Below are 22,453 nucleotides of genomic sequence, written 5' to 3'. Positions count from 1 at the left end.
AGATATGTGCCTGTGCCCCCTTGGTGCTTTCGGAGATTTGATGGGAGATTGGTCATGGTCGAGTGGTGGACTTCTTAGGGGATTGCTGGCTGGCTGACATTCCACTGTGCAAATGACCCACCTTTTGCGACCCCAAAGGATTGGAGGGGTGCAGAGTTTGTGATCTATTAGCCTCAGGAGGGTGGGATTGGGATGGAGACCTCGTCTGACGAGTCTTTAGCGAGAAGTTGGGCGAGTGGGTGTTAACAATGCCGATTATGGTGGCTAAGACAGGGGATAGGCAGGTGTGGAGCTGGACGAGGAGGATAGAGGTGTAGACACAGGACTTTATCAGGTTGGTGAGGAGGCCTGCAGCTAGACAGATGGAGGTGGGGTGGATCTGGCACCTACGTATTCATCCTCGAGTGGCTTTGTTTGTTTGGAAGGAGAGTCATGGTCCGACGAGGGGTGCGCGTCACCCCAGGATGTTGGGCCTGTCAGGAGACGAAGGAGACCATATTCCATGTCCTCTTTGGTTATCAGAGGGCGGCCGCATTATGGGAGTGTGCCTCAGCCTGCTTTGGTTTGCGTTAGAGTTGGCCGTCGACAGAGGAGTTTCTGGCTCTACTGACTGAGTCCTCTCGAAGTCCCAAGCTTCTATCTTTGGGGATTATGACAACCTATGTAGCTTATCATTGCTGGCTAGATAGGAATGCTTACATCTTTGAGGACAGAGCTAAGCTCTTAAGAGTTGTTATTGACAGGGCCCTACTTCACGCGACACGGGTACTTGAGGTTACTACGTCGTCGTCCTTTGGGGCGACCAAAAAAATCTGGAGCTCTCATGTCGCTCACGTAGCGCTCATGTGTATTCTCATTTTCTAGAAGTCTCTTTCATTCTGATTTCTTCAAGATAAACTTCGACGACAGCACCTAAATAGGTAGTTGGTGCGATATCAGCTTTGTCATTAGAGATTAGCATACCAAACTAATGGCGGCTGAAGAACGGCGCATCTTCGACTACTCTGTCGAAAGTACTGAACTGAGAGCAGCATAGGAGGGAGCATACTATATGAGACGAGTGTTGGAGGCCGATCACCTTATTATTGAGAGGGATACTGCCACTGTGATCCAGGAGATCCAGAAGACCAAAAGCGCTAATAAAGGACTGCGACTGCTCCACAATATTCACTGTCTACTAGATGAATGCATCTCCCATCGAGCATCTCATGTCTACATAGAAAACAGTGTCGCAGATTAAATGATCTCCTATACGGCTCATCATTCAAATACTTAAACTAAGTGGATCAAACTTCTATCCCATCTTTCTTGGGGTCCATGTACTAAAACAGAAAAAAAACACTAAAAAAGAAAAAACGAGGGCAACTTACTTTATAAAGAACCACATCTGCTCGTCACGCGACCCATGCGGCGCAGCAGTTACAACACAGGAAGCTCCTCCCTCCTTTGTACCACATCAGCTATGCTTGATTCTAATTATTTCCATAAAGCTGTATAATATATCCGACTAAAACAAAAAAAATCTGAAATTAAACAATTTCCAAGTACATGCATCATCCAATGCCCTCACTAATTGCTCTTGGGCATTTCACAAACCCACAGGCCAAGTTAGATTCCAGAAATAAAAAGTTCTGGACACATTAAATATTCCCTCTCCAAATCTACAATGATTCACACTTAAACCTAATCACCTGCATTAAAAAATACGAACAGACTACCAAAGAACAAACCGTCATGCAACATCCGCATCGTGTTTGCTTCAGTCAGGTCGACAACTCTAGATTCCTCACGCCCGGTCACCGATCATCGCCTTCCAAAACCTTCGCCGTCGAACTGCAGGAGTTTCCGGCGCCGCTAAACGTAGATTTAGCTACAGGTGTGTATCCTTGAAAGCAGGTTGGTATCCCAATAAACTTGTCTATGACCTCCAATGAAGATTTCTTGTAAAAAACGGATGCCTGAGGGCTTCATGAGCAGTCAACCTATTAGACGGCTCGTACCTAAGGAGACCCTGCAAGAGGTCAATGAGATCGCCTGCAGAGTGATCCACATGCTGCATCACTAAGTTCTGCGCACAAAATATGACGGCCATTAACAGGTTAGAAAAACATATAAGTTTTCCAGGAATCCTAAAGACAGATCATATAGAATTTAATCATGCCAATGGCTGATATTTGTGAAATTAGTATGTGCACAATGGACACACAATTGAGCGTATCCAGGTAACAACAAATAACATTCTTTCAATTATATGACATCAACAATGAAAACTCGTATTGATTTAATGGGCAAATTCATAGACATTTTCAAGGAGAATTGTAGACATTCCATATAAGCCACCCTCCTCCAAATGTCTATTTAAGATTTAATTAAAAAAAAAATTTGCACGAATACCCTCCTAAATATTAAATTCTGCATGAATACCCTGCCAAAAATAATATACTCTCGTAAAATATTTGCTATTCTACCCTTTTTTATTCTTGTTTTTGCATGTGTACCCACGCAATCTAATGTCGTTAAAAAATTAACAATTTTAAATTAAAATGACTAAAATAGCCCCAATGGATAGATGTGCAAAAAAAAACATTTATAAGATGATCACGGGGCAAAAAAGTAATTTTAAAATTTTATTTTATTATTAAGTAAAATAAAATGGTTTTTATTAACAGTGTTAAAAGAACCGTTATATTAGGAGCATTCGTCCAAAATCAATATTTCATAGGGGTACAAAAATAAATATAAATTTTAAAAAGGTATTCACGCAAATTTGAATTTTTAGAAGGTAATTCATACAAAAAAATCCATTAAAAAATACAAGTCATTTTTCCTTCCTCCTGGATTTTGTTTTTTCCCTTTTTTTTTTGCTTTTTCATGCATATTTACTTGAAGATTGATTATAAATCAACAATGCTTATAGCTCACACCTGAAGGCGCAGCAGCTTTTGAACAGCCCTGATGCTCTCTCTTGAAGCAGCACCCTCTGGCCAGTTTAACCGACCTCTTCTAAAATATTTCTCAGCATGTCCGCTGAAAGTAAGAATTATATTAAAAAGTGTCACAAAATTATACAGCTAGGGTTATACAGGTAGAGTTGAATCAGGCTTAAAAGGTCATTAACAGAGGAGAACACTTGCAAGACAGCAAAGTGAATTAACAGCATGCAAATTTACAAATACTTACTCAATCCTCTTCAGCATATGCTGGGGCAAAGGACCTAATACTCTCTCCATCATGGCCAGGTGTTCCAAGTTCTCATGGGTCCGAAAAAGCACCTCGCCCTAAATAGAGAATTGGAAGGTTAAAATATAATAAAGCACTCGTGTTAAACAAAAAAAGTGAACAGCTAGCAAGAAGAATATAATAAACAGGTGCCTAAAATACATACCGAGCAAAGTTCCACTAGAATACAGCCCACACTCCATATATCACACGGACGACTCCATCCAAGTCCTGTTAGAAATATTTTCAAAATTGTGGCATTTCCAAAATTGAGTTAATACCACATTAATAATAGCAAATAGGACAGATAAGAAAACAAGGTAGCATGATGTCAAATACATACCAAGAATAACCTCAGGGGCCCTATAATGCCTTGTTGATACTATGTAGCTATGATCGTGGTGATCATAAGTAGTGCTTCCAAAATCAATCAACTTGATAGCACTTGACTTGGGCAATCTCTTCGAGTACGAACCATCAGGCACTTTAATGTACTCTGATGAAACAATAAGAATGTTCTCTGGCTTTAAATCAGTATGAATGAGGTGTAAATCATGCATATCTGCAAGGAGGTAAAATAAACAAGTATTAACACATTGAAACCACTTAACTACATTAGGCACCTAATGAACTGAAGTATGTCAGTAGTGACAACAAAAGCAGCGAACTACGCATAAAATAACCAAAAATATGAAACTAAAATGTGATGCACGAGCAAGACTAACTATTATCCAGCACACAAAAAGAAAACAAACAAAAGAAACAAAAGTGAAAGGAAAATAAACAGTATAAAAAAAAATATTAAGTTTGCAAAAGTATTGTCTACACACATGCAACAGATTCCAACAACTGTCTGCCAAGCTCCCGAACTAGGTCAATAGGAAATGGGCGATAACCATTTTTCCGTAGAAAATCATATAAGCTTGGTCCAAGCTTCTCAAATACCTGTTAAAATCATTTAGATTCACCAACAATTTCAATCCCCAAGGTATTTGGTAAATTGGGGAAACTATCATAAATCAATCATCATATACTTACGATACAAATATGGTTACGATAGTCAAACCAGTTCCGTATTTGCACACAACTGCAAAAATGCACCCACTTAAACAGATGTAACCTTGAACTATTAAAATGCCTGCAATATACAAAACAACAGAAAGTCTTCATAAAAAGAAATAGAAGAGAGTAGGTCTCACCGGTTACCACTCCTATCATGTTTGCCAAGCTGCTGGAGCACATCAATCTCTATCATAGCAGCCTCTCGATATTTCTTGATACCACGAACAATTTTTATTGCTACCATTTCTTTCCTTTCCCTATCCCAACATTCCAAAACCTGACCAAAAGTACCTGTCACATATCAAAAAAAATATTTGAAATAAGAACACAAGCCATTTAGAGGAAATAAAGTAAACCCCAGAAAAATCACCAATGAAGCAATTAAAAAAAACATAAGCATTTATGGTTTATTTTTTTAAAAAAAAAGATATAGATACCATCTACGAAAAATAATGGTGGAGCAAATAATGAAACTTTATTACTGAATTAACAAAAAAACACAGATGTTGCTATCTAGAAACCATCTATTAAAAAGAATGAGGGAGCAAATAATGAAACTTTATTACAGAATGTCAACAGAAGCAAAGGAACTAACCTTCACCCATTTTTCTGTAAATTTTATCTGCAACCAAAAAACAAGCAGTAGATTGGAGTGAGAGGTATGTTTATGTGTCGCAAACAAAAGCATAATATTCATGAAAAACACACAACATCCACAAGAAACATAGAAAAATAATTTCTGAAGTTTACAGTTACAACGAAATCATGATAGAAAAAGAGAGGCATAATGCTAAGGTTTTAAATTTTTATAAAAAGCATTGCATTGTGGGAAATTTTTAAAAGAAACCTTAAAATTCAATGTCGAAAACAATAAAATGCTATAAAACAGGCAGCACAGAAAACATCAAGGGAACCGGCATCAATAAATGAAAAAAAATTGCAAAACTTTACTGAAAAAGGAAAGATCAACAGATAGAAGAAAAGAAACCCTGAATCTAAAAAAAGAATTGGGAATAACTATGAAAAAGCATAAAAAGCATCTTGCAGAAAAATGAAAAAAAAAATAGTCAAAATCTATACTTAGATATTATATTGTTTTAGCTATAACATAGATGTATGTAATAAAGGCAAAAATCCATGATAACAAAAAGAAAGGACAAAAGGATGATGCACTTTACGTTTGAAATATAGTCCAAATCATACACTATATGCTCTACTCATGCATCCATACTATACATATTTTTAACGATAATTTGAACATAAATGCAAAAAAAAAAATGCAGCAAACAGACAGCAGCACTAGTGACAAACCACCCATAAAACATATAAGATTTACACGATGGTAGTCAAGTGTAATTACAGCGAGAGGTCAAATTCTCTCCGAGCGCAAACATGTAATGCCCATCTTTATCATCTTCTCTCCAAGGAGGAGAAGCATTTCGAGCCACTCCCTTCGAATACAGAGAACAAGCATGGTCTGATGGTGCCCCCGAAGATACCAAACTGGTCACATCTCCAACTTCTTGCCCACATAACATTCCTATCTGAGCCTACACACAACCATACATTCATTTTTCCCGCTCAACAAACAAAATCATGACTTAATTCCCTCCCTTTAAATATTTGTTTCCAAGAAAAACCCAATTGAGCAATAAACATGTGCTCATAAAAGTTGAAATAGGCCATAAATCTGGCGGATTGAAAGGTAATAAAGATCAGATATGCTCAATTAGCTTGCGAGGGTGTAACCCCAAGGCAGATCAATCATATAGGCCAAAGTAATCATATCACACATTCATCAGGGGCCCAGATTAACAAGCTAGATGATCATTTCTGAAGAACAAATAAGCTATATCAATATTACTTACTGAGAAGTTATAACTACAACAGTCAGATTTCAGAGGTTCAAGATTGGCAAAATTCAAGCCTTTTTTAGAGTAAACTAATTTTCTATAACCTTTAAATTCGTCCGATGCCAGGAGAGGAGAACAGAATTCGATCATTATATTACTAGTATGAAGTCAACCAATTATATCCATCCATTAATAATAATTAAATTACATGATTCCTACATCAATGAAAAAAATAAAAAATAATATACCACAGACTAAAGAAATAAAGTCAGTCCTCGTACCCTAAAATCATAAGAAAGGGGGAAAATAAATTCAGAAGACGATCTCAACAACATTAAAAGTTAATTGAAAGATATTTTTTGAAGGAACATCAATTTTTTTTCATAGACTACTGTCATGTCCAAACTACAGATTCAAAACCACCGAATGTATCACAAATCCAACGAACCTGGAACTACGTAAATAAATTCAATTTATAAAGCCAGAACCTTTCATGTAAATATTTAAGACGACCAACCTTTTGCGATCTAGGCATTCTGCAAAAGATCAAACCAAAGGCAGAACAAAATCAACTCCCGTGAGAAAATAATTATCGATCCTTACCAGATACGAAAGATCTCCATCAAAAACGCTCAGAACCAAGGATAAAATTAACCGAACATGAAAAGCCGATACATACATGATCAAATCTGTGGATCCGAACAAATTCCGCTGGATCTACCAAATTAGAACAAGAAAACACCAAAACAATAAGAAAAATTCCAAAGATTTGGTTAAAAGTTTATACTTTTGGGAGCTGCGCGACGTCCCAACCCATCCTCGGACGCTTCCTGGGGCGGCGATCCATGTGTGTGTGGGGGAACTCCGTGAGGCACTCCATCTACTTGATCGCAACCGGGGAAGAAGGAAATCGAGAACAGAACTGGGGACCCAAGGATCGGATCTCGCCGAACAAGAAACCCTAACCCTAACCCTGGAAGGGGAAAGCGGAAAAGAGAGGCGGCTTAAGGCTTGTTCGGACCGCTCCTTTTTCCTTTTATTCGGTTTCCTCAGCTAAATTCTCTCTGGATCGCTCTTCTTCTCTGATCTTCTGTCTACCGTTGGATGAGTCGCTTACGATTGCCGGGTATATGAGAACCGTATGATTAGGATGAAGGACATGCTTTGAGATTCCGATAGCAATAAATGGGCTGGATGAGCCAAGGCCCATATTTAGGTGCGGCCCAAACCCAACCCTACCCAAAGTCTAGCCCAGGATATAGTATTATTTTTTTATGAAAATGTGGTATGCCGTTTCGTTAGGTCGAGGACGATGAGAACCGCTATGCGAAGGTGAGGTCTTTTTTATGCTCCGAGCTGGAATATCATGTGTTGATAGATAAAGCAGACTCTGGTCTCCCAAGATGTTGTATCGACTTGAAAACAGTCCTCTTGCCAAAATTTTTCTGGTGGAGGATCCTCCAACGTTCAGTCAAATTCTAGAGAAATAGTAGATTGAGAAAGTTTCTAAAGAGAGCATGGAGTCATGAAAATAATTGGGCTAGTAATAGCTTCCCACATCATAAAGGATACCGAGATTGACGGGGTGTGAAATAAGTGCACGAAAATGACTCTTCATGACGTGCAATAGCTGCATAGTAATAGTTTCCCACATCATACGGTAATAATGGTGGCCAAGTTGGCATAACCATTGTGTGGCCACATTTTTAATGGGCATTAATTTCCCTCGAACAACCTTTAATGAGAGACTTGTATTTTCCTGTTGCTTGATCCCATAATGGTATCACCGAGGTGAAGTATTTTGGATAATACCGTGGTCAAAAATTTTGATTTACCCCAAGGTCAGATGGTCAAATATTCATATTGGAAAGATCCTAACCATCTAGGATAATTCTCCTTTAGTAAGTTAGGAACTGGTTGCCACATTTTTATAAAAAGTCTTCTGACTTGGCTAAACCAAGTTAGATATTTTGGGTTGAGTCAGATCTAAAGCTAGCTCAGCCCAAACCTTTTCTATATATATATATATATATATATATATATATATATATATTCCTTTTTCTCACAACCTGCCTTACCTCTGACCTATCCTCGACGTGTGAATCATATTCCTTCTCATTGTACACTCCCTGCTGCTACCCGCCCCCTACTTTCGCCGGCTCTTTGCTGGTTCGCCTCCATCAACCTCTATACCTTCTCCTTCTTGCTTCCTTTGCCTTCTTTCCCGCTACTGCCCGTCTTCTTGTCGCCAGCCGTCTCTCTACCATTTCGCCTCCATCCGCCGCCTCGCACATTCCATAAAAAGGGCAAGCTGATCCACCCTCAACATCCTCCTTATTTTTAAAAAAAACTTTTTCAATTTTATCTGAGTAAGAGCTTTTCGCTAGCGAGAACGAAGAGGCGAGGTCATCGTATCCTAAGATTTTTCATCCACTGTCCTCTCATGTCCAACCAATTAGTTAAACATAAACTATTTGTAAAAGCGCTATGTTAGAAATTTTCCATAAGACTATATTGTTTGGTGAAGTACTTGGTGAAATATTTTGTCACACTCCGAATCCAACATTAGGGTCAGCTATATGAGATAGCCTTGCATATTATTTAAAAGTTTTGCCCTAGCGAGTATGTGGCCATATCGCGTAGCCACCCCAAATGTTTGGTTCGGGGCATGACAAAAAAAAGCCCACAGGTCCTAGGATCGAAACCTGGCTCTGATACTCCCTAGGGCAAAGATATTTGGTGAATTATTTGTTGAAATCCTTCTTGAAATGTTTGCTATGTGCAAGATATTAATTGAAATATTTATAACAAGAAGTCCATGTAGATATACATAAGATGTTTGCTCAAACGTCTCTTTGAAATTATAGCTTATTTGCTTAAATGTTTGTACAATCTAGCATATCTGCATGAGTGTAAGGTGTTTACACAAATGTTAGTGTTAAATCATATTGTTTATTGCATGAGATCTTATGTCATTAAATTTGCATTTCTTAGCTGAAATTAAATTATGTGCATTTGTTTTATGATCTTTTACTTGTAATATAAATTATTGTTAATAATATACATTATTATTATTCAATATAGATGAATTTGTATTATCAAACTATAGAAAGCAATTTTGCGAGGAATGACAAGATGCTCATTGATGAAGTAACGAAGATCTAATCTACGTAGAGTCTTTTAATCCATGATATCTCGCATACGAGCATATTATCACAACGGCCTTTTCATCGGAAAAGCCAAGTTACAAAATTTTCAATAAATATGCTAAGTATAAAGGGTTTAGCATCGGGGGAGATAAGAAATTTGAGAATTTGGGGAGGTGGATAATGAGAATTTGGGAATGGTAGAGATCCTTTACTGTGAAACACAAATTTTCATATCTATCTTCCCTAAGCTCCATGTTCACATATCCATCGGGTCCATGTTCACATATCCATCTTTCCTATGGTCCATAAAATCCATAATTGTATTCTTATGAATACCTGCAGCTGCTAAGCTAAAAATTTCTACTTTCTTAGTATCATCAATCTTGCAATGCAGTCTAAGAAATGGAACTTCAGCTGTTTCAACCAAGTTGTGTTTATCATTAAAATCAAGGACAAATCATTTTCCTATGGTCGGATCAAGATAAATCAGTTGGGTGCGACAATTGCATCGAGCAAGAACCCGTTCTTTTCATCTTCTACTCGTGTACTTTCTCATCTCGAAAATTTTTCCTTAAGCACTGCATTGGATTTTAATGATCACATGACTAGATTAGATTTTAATGATCACATGACTAGATTGCAACAGACTCTTACCTCTTCTCTATATAAACTATGCCAGGAAATCTCAAAGTAAACGAACGTCATCTAGCTTTTAGCTCGTTGTTTATATTATTAGATCTTTTTAGTTGCATCAAATTTTTACCTAATTTAAGCATCAAAGAGTCTCCTACCAAACATATTCTAATAGTCTCTGCCTACTTTTCTATGTTTGCAGGTCGAATCTTGTGTCATACAATCCAGCTCTAGCTGAGCCGATCAATCTCAGTTCACTAGATTATCTCGGCGGCATTAGGGTTGCTAGATTGAATATATATATATATATATATATATATATATATATATATATATATATATATATATATATATATATATATATATATATATTATAATAGGTAACCGGTTGGGAGCCGGTTAAAAAGTTAACTTTCATCTATACCTATTAACAATCAGCGGATGAGATAAGCCTCCACTTTCTAATAATAAAAAAAAAAAACAAAAGATCCCGTAGCAACTTCTTAAAAGATAAAGTTGAAGATCATTTACCATCCGTCACTCCATCTGTCAGGAGATGTGGGAGCCACTGATCGGGTGAATATGGGTGTAGCCGGACTAAGCCCATCGACCATATCACGTACGGCATCAATTGCCCAACGCCCACTTGTCGAGTGATCGTATTTGTTCACAAATCCATTTTTTTTTATATATTAGAAACCGCATCACAGAAGTACAACATGCCAAATCAAAAAAAAAAAAAAAAAAAAAAAAAAAAAAAAAAAAAAGAAGAAGGGTGATACAGAGAATGAGGTATATCTTCGACTCTTATCCAAATTACTCCACCCGAATGCGGGGCTATAAAAGAGACGATCCAATCCGCCTAACTGTTCGCCTCCCGATATATATGTGCGAAGTATTCTGTCTTCCTGGCTAGACCACGGAGCAGCAGGTGCCCATCTCCATCTAAATCTCTTCTTCGTATCCAGTCAACTACCGCAGCAGGGTTCCCTCTAGTGCTATCCCGTCGGCTCCAATTACTCTCTCTAAGTTAAGAGTTGTTCGTAGCAAGCGGCTCCCTTCTCCGGGCAACGGAAAGCAAGTCAGCTGAGATTATCCAAACAGTAAAATGACTCAGACGAAGTCCAGTCCCGGCCCACGATTAAACCCAAACTGGTCCAATTCTTGATCTCTGCGAGCCCAAACAAATTGGCCGTCCCTGTCCGCGCCCCGCCCCCACGCCCACTCCCCCTCCCTTTCTTGGTTCCTCCTCCGTCCGGGAGGATACCAGAAAGAAAATAAAAGAGGCCGAAAACACGACCGGTAGGTAGACCCTCCTTCCCTTCACTCCATGGCCGACGACGACCCCAACGACGCCGTCCTCAGCGACGTCGACGGCGACGACGACCCCCTCCCCATCGTCCTCCCCTCCGCCACAGCCCCTGCCCCCGATGACCCCTCCTCCGCCTCCTCCGCCGCCGCCGAGCAGCGCGTCCGCGAGCTTCTCGCTGAGCTCGAGGAGGAGTGCCGCGCCCGGAAGGCCGCAGAGGACTCCCGCGCCGATCTCCAGTCCTCCTTCAACCGCCTCAAGGCCCTCGCCCACGAGGCCATCAAGAAGCGCGACGAGGCGCTCCGCGAGAAGGACGAGGCCACCCGCTCCGCCGATCGGGCCGCTGCCGACCTCGCCGAGGCCCTCCGCCTCAAGGATGAGGCCCTTAAGCACCGAGACTCGCTGCAGTCCGAGATGAGCACCGCCGAGCAGATGTTGGTCTCCGGCATCCACAAGATCTCCGGCAAGGTCAGCGGCTTCAAGAACTTCAACGCCGGCGGCCTCCCTAAGTCCCAGAAGTACGCCGGCCTGCCGGCCGTGGCCTACGGGGTCATCAAGCGGACCAACGAGATCGTCGAGGAGCTCACGAAGCAGATCGAGGGGGCGTCCAAGTCCCGGGACCAGGCCAGGGAGCAGATGGAGCAGAGGAACTATGAGATCGCCATCGAGGTGTCGCAGCTCGAGGCGACGATAAGTGTTCTCAGGGAGGAGATCTCGAAGAAGGGCGCGGAGATCGAGAACCTGGAAAGCTCTGTTTCTGAGAAGGGCGAGAGGATCTCCGAGATGGAGAATGAGATCTCGGAGCTGAGGCGGTTCAGTGAGGACTGTGATACTAAATTGAAGAGTTTGGAATCTCAATTGGACTCGCAGAGGCCGGTGCTCATCGACCAGCTGAACTACATTGCGAAGACTTACGAGCAGATTCGTGACATAATTAAAGCTGTGGATTTGAACGATTTGGATCAGTCGGATTCATCGGACTCTTTATTTATGTGGAAGGAAATGGATGTGGACGAGAATTTGCGGATTTCGTTGGAAGGGACGAGGTCTGTTTATGAGTTGGCCAAGGTTGCGGTGGATAAAGTGAAGAACGAGGTGGAGGAGAGGAGTAAGGAAGTAAAGGCCCTGAACGAGAAAGTGACAGGGTTGTTGGCAGAGAAACAACATATTGGAACACTGCTCCGAAGTGCATTGTCGTCCAAGACAAATGAGGTCTTCCAAGTGGCAGAAGAGGGGCTGAGAGAGGCTGGGATTGATTTGAGATTAGATGGCCATAATAAAGAGGGTTCAGAGGAGGGAGGAGAGGATGAAGTCTATTCCTTGGTAAGTAACACGCACTCCTGATTTAGGTGCTGAATGCTTCAGTTGCTACCAACTAATTTTGAAATTAAATTGCAGTAGACTTTTCAAATGTGAACATTTAAGAATTGGCATCTAAAATCTGCTGCATTTATTCTTTTATAGGCTGGTGCATTGGAAAGTACTGTAAAGGAATCTCAAATCAAGATAATTGAATTGCAGCATTTGGTTGAAGCACTCAGGTATCTATCATATATCTTGAATATTTATCTATATCCGCACTTAACGATGGCAACTTTGAATATTGAAATGAGGGCTTGCTCCATCATGGTGTTTCTTATCCTTTCTCAGCTATCATATGATTGCTTATCTGGTTGGCAAGAGTATTTGATTGTATTGATTATTAGTAGGCAACCACTCTTTAGTCCACTGTACGTGGTTGGAATTGTGCAAGGAACTGGAATCAGAACCTCAAAAAAAAAAAAAAAAAAAACTTATTCAAGTCCCATGTCATGGATCTATGTATGCGAATGCATTGAACTCAGATTAGATACGGATTAATCAAGATCCGATTCACTAGCCAAATAGTCTAATTTTATCTTATTTGGTAGTTTGATAAATTAGTAAAATGGCTGTTAGGGGGTTCTTTAGAATTAGATATCTGATCTAGCAACCCAAGTGAATCAAATGATGGTTTATGGGTTTGGTGTTACCAAGGTCCACCGTACCGGGTCCGGTAGGCGTACCGGTTGCCTACCGGACCGGTACGGGCCGGTTCGTACCGTGCTCCGGGCGGTATGAACCGGGGAAGCTCTTTTCCGCCGGAACCGGGGAAGCTCTTCCCCGCCGGAACCGGGGAAGAAGAAGAGAACCAGAGAGAGCGCGGGGAAGAGAGGGAGAGAGCCCACCTTCGGCCGCCATCGGAGAGCCGCGAAGGGGCGTCGGAGGCCGGTGGGGGGCGGCGGAGGCCGGCGGGGGGCGGCGGAGCCCACGGGGGCGCTGCGGAGGCCGCGGCCGCGTTTTTTAATTTGGGGATTTTAAGTGAAGTCGGCACATCGGTTGCCGACTTCACTTAAAAATCCCCAAATTAAAAAACGCGGCCGCGTCCCCTGTTTCTTTCGAAACAGTGACGCGGCCGCGGCCGCGGCCTCCGCAGCGCCCCCGCGGGCTCTCCCGTCCCCCGCCGGCCTCCGCCGCCCCCCACCGGCCTTCGACGCCCCTCCGCGGCTCTCCGATGGCGGCCGAAGGTGGGCTCCCTCCCTCTCTTCCCCGCGCTCCCTCTTTTTCTCCTCGTCTTCTTCGTCTCCGGCAAGGAACCGGCCTGTACGGTTTCCACGGCTCCGCCGTACCGGTAGCTGGCCGGACCGGTTTGTACCGGCCGGTACGGGCCGGTTCGGCATACGCGGGTGTTACATTTTGATGGTCCAGTGATGGAGTAGTGGAGATGGATTGAAGAGGTTTGCAGAGGGGCAAAGAGTGAAGGGGAAGCAGAGAGAGAGAGAGAGAGAGGGAGGGAGGGAGGGAGGGAGGGAGGGAGGGAGAGACTGCTTTACTTCATAGAGATTTGTCGGATCATTAGTTAGTAGTTGTGGATCGGTGATATTAGTTTTGGTGTCAGAGTTCTTAGTTCCAAGGATCCCAAGAGAGTGAAAAAAGGGGAGTGACAAAGGGAGGAAGGAGAGTGGGGGATGAAGGAGGGGAAGTGGGCAAGAGAAGGATGGAAGTGTGGAAAGGGATTTTACAGAGAAGGGTGTTTTGATGCATGCTAGTAATGCATTCAATTTGATGGTTCCAGGATGCAAGGTCTTTCAACCATTGTCTAGACAAATTATCGAGGTTCACTTCTAGGTTACACCTTGATGTAACCTACTTAAAACACTTTACAAGGATTATAAGTACTGTGTGCCACATTGTGCCAATCCCCAATTGGTATAGTTCAGTTGTATTGTATTGTGCCATGCCATGCAAAGTTGGCTGCTTGACATGGCTCCTAACATTAAAACTAAGGTTGTGCTGGTCTATACTAGCTCATGTTAATGCTATTCATGTGTCCTTTTATCATGCCTATTCCCATCATTGTGATCGACACACATTGCCATGGCACGATGCAAACATGCCCTTATACTTTGCCTATCTTGAAGGTACAACATGTGTTGTATGACATGAATTGGCATTGTATGATATCTTAATCCATAACATCTGCAGACTCATGGGTGTCGTTATAGTAAGTATTCTTGTACCAAGAGAATCATGTCAATTGTGTGCATTGTTTCATGCTCAAGGATCAAGGGCTGGTCTATCCTGGTGGTATTGTACTGGACAGGAGAGAGCACAGGTTTTAGGATGCATCCAGGATCATGGGCCTCTCTAGACTGAATTGTCCCAGTACATTACAATTGGGATGGACCAAGATCGTTGCACTCTGAGACTCAGGACAGCTTAGTGTCAAGGACACTGATTCTTCTAATTTATTTTGCTTTTTCATTTTTTTCTTTTTCTTTTTTGTTTTAGTGGTTGTTTAACACCAATTTGAGGCTGTTTTGTTACCATACTTGACTAGGCCCTATGCTGGGATGGGCCCAGGTACTGGGGTTTAAACATTCATGCATCATGTGCATTATTTTCATGGAAAGAAGGGATGGTCAATTTTATCTATTTTTAATGGTCTTGTTTGTGGGCTCAAATTCTACATATTAGTACGTGTTTGATATTTTATTCTTTTAGCTTGACATATTACTGGATGTGATGCCAAATAAAAGCTGGTCGTTCTTTTTTTCTTTTAGAAAAAATGATTAATGTACATATATGGCATATAAAATTCAGATTTCAGTTAACAATGTTTGAGGAGTTCCAAAGTCCAATAGAATATCATATTCTTTATCTTGTTTTTCTTTCATATAATTTTCTATTTTGTATATGGAATACTTTTATAAGGAAAGGAAAACCATGAAGCCTATTCTTTATGTCTCACCTTATTGAGGTTCTTAGTGCACCAGGTTGTCTTTGCTATTAAAAAGAGTGAGAGAATCGAGTCCCTCCTCTAGGTTTGACCACCATTTTTCGTTTCTCCATCATTTCTTGTTTAAATATCATTCCCTTATGCACGGTCTTGCCTTGTTTTTATACACTTATCTCTGTTTTATTTGCACTCATGTGTTGTTTTATACCAGCTTATAGATATGCCAGGCAAAAGTAAGATGACCATCTATGCTAAGGCCCGTAACAAAATTGCTGGCGATCAGGTCCTAAACCTAAAATGGCACTCAAACTAAGGGGCAGACCTCAATTTTCTCTAGAGAGAACAATGGTCCGTGCCATACTATTTGGTCCAGATAATTACATATTAGTCAATAAACATGGTGAAGTTGGTCTGAGTCATAGCAAAAATTTGATACATCTAGAGTACCATAGCTGCTTCCTGTTTTAGTTCCAATATCCAGCTTAGAAGCGCGCTTCTTTTTTTATCGTTCCATTCAAGTGTAAGTTTGCATTCACTAAGATTTTGCAGGCCCATATCATATGCCAGTAGAGAGTAGCCTCTGTGTCTATTTCATGCTTTATATAATCATCCTCATTGATCCAGCCATGGATCTCCTATTGAATTAATCTATAGGTCATTCCTTTATATTTGAAGGCATTCAGCTTCAGGTGTCCGAAATTTACCATGCACTTGAGCACCACCCCTCTGTGGATTGATTTTGCTATTAATTATCAATAAGGAGGCTCTTGAGGAAATGTTTCCTTGTAGCAAACAGTGTTATCATTCTCTCGGACATGCTCAGCAATTGCTTTAATATGATCGATCACCATCAAGGGAAATCAGAATTCAAGGATTTGAGAATACGGTCTCTTTCTCCATCTTCCATCATTTACTCCAGTAACATGGTTAAACAAATGGCGCTTTCAAATTTTGTGGGTGAACAAGCATAGATGAAAAGGTGATCAACATTTGGTGAATCAATGAGACCAATGGCACAAGAATAACAACCTAGAGTTTTTTCTATTCAAGCTCAAATTTTATTAAAAGCTGCTCTTGAGAATAAGTAACCACCCCCCCCCCCAAAAAAAAAAAAAAACTACATTAATTTATGATTATGAATTTATGATAAATGCTGATGTTTGGTTTTATTGAAATTATCTCCCTGTATCATCTGGCAATTTTTCCATTTTTTAAATTTCTCCTTTCAACAACCAAACATCTTCTAAAATGTCTCAGCTTTTGAACCTCAATTCTTTTTATGTCAAGAACAAGGTACCAATCATGAATTTGAAATTGAAAACTCCCAAAAGCAACCTCCAAGATTCTCTCTCGTTCATTCTTTATTTTATTTAGTTCATAGGTGAATGCTTATAATGTGGGATGGTAGTCACTTTTGAACAGATGGCTTGTATTATGAGTAAATAGATAATTAGCAAACAGACTAAGCTAAAGAACAAAAATGAACCCCAAAAAAAGATCTGACAATGTTGCTGGTAAATGATAAAAATAATATTCCTGAACTAAGTATGCCTTCTTAATTTATTTAATTTTCTAACCCATATACTCTTCCCCTCTAGCGACTGCTACTGTTTTGAAAGTTTTCATTCTTTTAATAAAGGGCCCCTGATGGGATATTGCATGATGACAATTATATTATGAAAAAAGGATATCGAACTGCCTAAAGTCATCCGACTTTTATGTTATTAAAGTGTTAAGTTAGCCTTGGAATTTGCCTATTATTCCAATTTGTTGCCCTTGTCCTGGGGAAATAATAACTTTCTTGGCTCCTCCTCTTATGCTATCATTTTCTCCTGTTTTTTCCCACAAGCAGGTGTCATTAAAGTTAATTTTGATGGTGTTGTTAATAAGCATATCTGTGGTCTGGCTTACTTTTCTGTCACTGCTTGGGTTCATTGCTTCAAGTTGGAGCTCAACAACTAACTGGTTCTGTCCCTGGGCAACATTGGAAGGTCTTATAACAGTCTGCAATAACTTTAACCATATTTTGCTGGAAGGCAACTTGATGACAGTTGTGAAATGGATTTGCAGGCAACAAGATATCCCCAACATTTTTCTTCCAATGCTTCTCAATGTTTTGTATATTGTGTATTTTCTTCATTTTTTTCAAGGCATGATGCATATTTCATGAACGAAATCAACCAGCTGACTGGTTAGTGTCTAGACATTGACTGGGATGGCAATTTTTACTGGTCCTTTTATTTTCCATTCCAATTGCTTATCCTTAGTGGAACTAACAGTTTTGGTGGTTTTTCTTAGAGATAGTTAATGTGTTTGACCCTCCACCGCCCCCCTCCCCAAAAAAAATAAAAGGTTGATTTATGAAAGTCGTTCATCTGATAACCATTCTGTGTTATTTTACTTTACAAATGAAATGGACATAAAGGTGATGCATATTGACTAGATTACTGGAGCCTTTATGTTGGCGTTCTTTCTATTTTTTTTTTTGTGTCTTGAGCTCCGTGCTAAGTTGCTTTCCTCTGTATGCATGTGCTTTTACTGGATTAAGGGCAGAGTCCTGTCTACTTAAAGCTCGTTTGGATGCTCAAGCAAAAGAGATTAGCCAGCAAAAGCATCATGTTAAGGAACTTCAGGAGAAGGAACGGGTGGCAAATGAAAGTGTAAATTACTCTCACTCTTCATGCATGTTCTGTGCAATGTTAAAGCCATTTTTCACGAGAATCATTCCAATCTGCGGTGTGTCAAGTAATAAGAGTAAATTTTTGTATTCTTTATGAAGGTTGAAGGCCTCATGTTAGACATTGCAGCAGCAGAAGAAGAAATTGCAAGATGGAAAGGTGCGGCAGAACAAGAAGCTGCAGCCGGCAGAGCGGTTGAGCAAGACTTTCTCACACAGGTATGCTAGTTAAGCAGCCAAAAAAAGATTTCTGGAATATGCTTATGTCTAAATGGTAACAATAATGTATAACTAAAAGTCCTAAGGTCCAGCCAAAAGGAGCTCTTAAGGTCCTCCATAAGGAGAAGCCCTGTACTTCACTCCAAGTTAGACAAGCATGCTCCCACAAAAGTGCATGTCCGTCCACACATAGAGATGCTACACATAAACAAAGAAATGCAGAGTAATATAGATATATATACAGAGAGGGAGAGAGAGTGACTGAGTCACGAGCCGAAATTTGAACTTGCTCAAATTTTTAGGTGTGACCATCGCAATCAATCAAAATATTTTTTGAAACTTAGTTCTTCGAAAGGACCATATGATCCAATAATGTATAACTAAAAGTACATCATAACCCATAACACTAAAGATAGAAATCCATTTACTCCTTTAATGCAATATATTATACCGTCAATGATATCAACCAAAACACGAAAACTTTGTCACTGATGTTGCCTTGATGATCATTCAATCAAAACAACTTCAGTTCATGCAGTCTTTTTGCTTTGAAAGGGGTCCAATTCATATCTCTGATCTGCCTCTGAAAAGATTGAAAATTAAGTGGAGTAAGCTGCAAAGCTCAGCTGGTAAACCTCTACCGTGGTCAAGAACTTAAGTTTCCATTGAACACACATGATTTCTTAAATCATAACACATTTATAAATCAAATCATCACTGAATACCAAGAATGGGTTTTCTGAAATCAAATCAAAAGCTTCAATAGAAACACGATGGCTGTGTAAGGATCAAGAGACATGATTTTTCTGAAAATAGTTCAGATAATTCACATTAGATCATAAGTTGATTAATTTTCCAAAAGTTCAAGCAGACATTCACTTAAACACTTCAATAAAAATTCCCACAATTAAAATCTTTTATTAAGAAATAAAAACAATATAACTGTTAAAGCACATTTTGCACCAAACTCCAAGATTTTACATAGTTTCACACTTTCTTATAAGGTTCCTTTCTTCCCTCAGGACCCCTCTTATCCTCTTTGTAAATACAAGCGAGGTCACTAATGATCCTTATCAATGATTCGAGCAAGACCACTCATATACCAACTGGCTGGGGATCCAAATTGGTAATCTAGATGAGGCCACCAATACCACCCAGGCAGAGGTTCCTCATTGAAATTTGAGTGAGACCACTCAAGTCCCACTTGGCTAAAGATCCAAACATATGTTTCAAGTTTGATATTATTTTTAGATTTGGAAGGATTTATAAATCAATTCAAAAATATCGACTCAATATTATACACATTCAGAACTTTCATGTTGAAACAAAATATAAATTCAAATTATCATGGCAGCAGAGTTTCAAAGAACAATAACTCTAAATCCTTGCATTGAACTAAGTCTTAAAATATGGAACAACTTTAAAGCTTAAGCTGATAGTAGCAAAATTTCAGAAACCTTAATTTTGGAAATGATAATGATGTTTAACACATAAACCTGAAATCGACCACAAATTTGAAAAGCCACTCATAAAAACCATTTTCCAAAATCGATTAGGATTTGTTGTTTAAAACAGTAATCAGGTTTGAAATTGACTTTTCAAAGGATGGCAGCTTCAAAAATATAAAAGTTATGAAAGAGTTACTTAGAAAAGAAATTGTAGCTTTTGAAATGATGATGTAATTTAGAAATCCAAACAATGTACAAGCTCATATGAAACAAAAACACTAACCAAATATTTAAGTTCAAAGGCAACATGAAAACTTCACTTACCTAACGATGCCAAACAAATCCTTATTGAAACTCTCTTCTTCTTTTTCTTCTTTTTCTAAGACTTACATCATCTAAGACATACATATATAGCTGGAAAGATAGATGGAAAAAGAGAGAGATTTTTTGCTTCTTCATGGTGTGATTCTGGTGTGTGGAGGTGCAGCAACTCCCTAAATAGACATGCTGCCTCGATAATTTTGGTCATATGACACCACTGGCATGTCATCCTCTTACTTTCACATCTGGCAATTAGTGGATCTGGTCTAAAAATTCTTAAATGTCAAATCATAAAATCACAATGACAAATAAAAAGGCCAAAGATCTGTCATTACCAGAGAGGATCTACATTGTCGCATACCTCTTGCAATTACTTAAGAATATCAAACTCATTGTGTACCCAACAGCGAATGAATCACAGAAAAATGATCAGTAGTATGCACAATCTGTGAGTAGAATTCCCCAGATAAGGATATATCTATCAACTCTTTGGTTTCTATGATTTCTATTAAAGCTACTAGGTTCTCCTAAGATCTTTTTGTATAAATCAATAATCTTTCTTTAATAACATCTTGCCCCATTTCTCTATTTGTACTGAAAGCTCATTGAAAAATTCTATTCAAACTTAGTTCTTGTCATTATCACTTCATGTTGCTGCTAATCTCTTATTGATGCGGCATAATTTGGAAATGAGATTTAAACATTATTAATTTGAACATGCAGTTGTCAGCTCTCCGGAAGGAACTAGACGAGGCAAAACAAACAATTTTAGAATCAGAGAATAAGCTCAAGTTCAAAGAAGAGACTGCAGTTGCAGCAATGGCTGCGAGAGATGCAGCTGAGAAATCATTACGGCTGGCAGATATGAGGTCTGCAAGGCTGAGGGAAAGGTTGGAGGAGCTGACTAGGCAGCTTGAAGAATCTGAGAGTCAGGATGACTCAAGGAACAGAAGCAGACAGAGATATGTCTGCTGGCCATGGCAATGGCTGGGCTTGAACTTTGTTGGATACCAGAGTGGTATACAACAAGATAGTAATGAAATGGAACTCTCAGAACCCCTTGTCTAGGTTTATATACTCTTGTATCCAGGAAGAAAAGAAAACAAGTGATTCTTGTAATTGTTTAATTATAAGTTAATAGTCTTCACATTCTTTGCAAACTTTTTTTTTTTTTTTGGTTTTCCAGAGATCTGAGAATTGCCTGCTTATGGATGCTCGTGCATTGCAGCGGGTGATAACTGTACTAGTTCATTTAAAAATCCAAGAAACTTCAAGCAGGTGCCAATTAGGTATCAAATTTTGATCTTTAGAGGCAGCATTAGTACATTGTTATTGCTTGACTATTTGTTTGTTCTGTTCATGCACTGATTGTTGCGTCACACCGCATAAACTGTACGTACATGACACTGAACTTTTTCCATCATCTACCTGCAAAATTCCAAGGCCATTTTGTCACTTGAACATAGAGGTTCGATTTTGAAGGTACTTTGTTTCAACAACCTTTGCAGCTTTGTTGCTTCTTGGCTGTAGGGTCACATTCATTAGGGTCCATTTATACAAGTTACTGCAAATTTTATGGAACTTTTCTTTCAAAATACAAGTCATCTGTAGCTTTACCATAAGCTATGGACTCCATTATTTTCAATCAACCTTTAAAATTGTATTGCTTCTGGTATTCTGAAAATTGCACAAACGCTACTTGTCAAGATCGTTCCAGCATGAGTTACCAAACATATGCCATGAACTTAAATTTCAATAAATAAAATATCTACTGGAACTTTTACATGGCTGAACTTTCACTGCTCCAATATATGCAACATTAAGTTCAAATTGATCAAAAGTTAATTTATGTTAGATCATAAGGCCTGCAATGTAACTGTTTTGAAAAGGACTAGACGGTGATCCAAAGCTACTTTGGAAAGATATTTAACTTTACAATCAGGAAGAGAATTTAACCAAGTCCCCTTGCACAGGGCTTGGCCCGTCCTCTCCCAGATTCTGCTACCACCATCTCGCTTATTGCAACACATAAATTAAGGGCCCCGGAAGCCTATGTTAGAAAGACTGTTTTGAAAAATAAAGTCTTCGAACTCATTATTGATATCTTGATCCTTCATAAATTTTTTTTGCCACCCTTTTTCTCCGACTAACAAAAGATACAATTGAAGTCCCAGCAACTATGGTCAGGATTCCCATGTCAAATTCACCAGAGAATTCCATCCGCGGCGGCTGTCTTTCCTTTTAATCAGTTCTTGCATGCACAACAATCAACAGAAGGGTGGGTGATTGATCAGTAGGTGTCACT

The 22,453-nt window shown here is 39.6% G+C and overlaps 2 protein-coding genes across 4 annotated transcripts; one reads left to right on the top strand and one right to left on the bottom strand.

The window, feature by feature from the left end:
• Positions 1–1,508: 1,508 nt before the first annotated feature.
• Positions 1,509–7,162, bottom strand: LOC103719829 (serine/threonine-protein kinase AFC2). 3 transcript variants are annotated; one of them, XM_008809248.6, is made up of 11 exons: positions 6,922–7,162; positions 5,642–5,831; positions 4,877–4,903; positions 4,419–4,572; positions 4,258–4,306; positions 4,050–4,164; positions 3,563–3,781; positions 3,386–3,450; positions 3,181–3,278; positions 2,925–3,027; positions 1,509–2,068 (listed from the first exon to the last, which is right to left on the bottom strand). In XM_008809248.6, the coding sequence occupies exons 1-11, from the start codon at positions 7,012–7,014 to the stop codon at positions 1,919–1,921; spliced, it is 1,263 nt and encodes a 420-aa protein (XP_008807470.4). In that variant the 5' UTR covers positions 7,015–7,162; the 3' UTR covers positions 1,509–1,918. The 3 variants fall into 3 exon arrangements, with proteins under 3 accessions (XP_008807470.4, XP_008807471.4, XP_088570205.2); XM_008809249.6 differs by lacking the exon at positions 5,642–5,831 and having other exon boundaries at positions 6,922–7,137; XM_088714079.2 differs by lacking the exon at positions 1,509–2,068 and having other exon boundaries at positions 2,836–3,027.
• Positions 7,163–10,734: 3,572 nt separating this feature from the next.
• On the top strand, positions 10,735–21,457 carry LOC103719830 (uncharacterized protein At3g49055-like). Its single transcript, XM_008809250.6, has 5 exons — positions 10,735–12,548; positions 12,690–12,766; positions 18,032–18,143; positions 18,263–18,379; positions 20,872–21,457. Exons 1-5 carry the CDS (start codon positions 11,247–11,249, stop codon positions 21,214–21,216), a joined length of 1,953 nt encoding a protein of 650 aa, XP_008807472.5. The 5' UTR covers positions 10,735–11,246; the 3' UTR covers positions 21,217–21,457.
• Positions 21,458–22,453: the final 996 nt, after the last annotated feature.

The sequence above is a fragment of the Phoenix dactylifera genome, chromosome 18, assembly GCF_051530095.1.
Source record: "Phoenix dactylifera cultivar Ajwa chromosome 18, Ajwa_hap1_PhDact_Kaust_v1.1, whole genome shotgun sequence".
In the NCBI taxonomy this organism is placed as follows: domain Eukaryota; kingdom Viridiplantae; phylum Streptophyta; class Magnoliopsida; order Arecales; family Arecaceae; genus Phoenix; species Phoenix dactylifera.
Note: the sequence above shows the minus strand (reverse complement) of the source record. Positions and strands in the feature narration are given on the sequence as shown.

Bases quoted from the DNA above. Each gene is read 5' to 3' on its own strand.
- LOC103719829 (XM_008809248.6), bottom strand. From the start codon at position 7,014: ATGGAGTGCCTCACGGAGTTCCCCCACACACACATGGATCGCCGCCCC. The intron at 4,165-4,257 runs GTAAGTATATGA...TGATTTTAACAG, and splicing joins ATCGTAACCATATTTGTATC to GTATTTGAGAAGCTTGGACC. The intron at 3,028-3,180 runs GTAAGTATTTGT...TCTTACTTTCAG, and splicing joins CATATGCTGAAGAGGATTGA to CGGACATGCTGAGAAATATT.
- LOC103719830 (XM_008809250.6), top strand. From the start codon at position 11,247: ATGGCCGACGACGACCCCAACGACGCCGTCCTCAGCGACGTCGACGGC. The intron at 12,549-12,689 runs GTAAGTAACACG...ATTCTTTTATAG, and splicing joins AGGATGAAGTCTATTCCTTG to GCTGGTGCATTGGAAAGTAC. The intron at 12,767-18,031 runs GTATCTATCATA...TACTGGATTAAG, and splicing joins CATTTGGTTGAAGCACTCAG to GGCAGAGTCCTGTCTACTTA.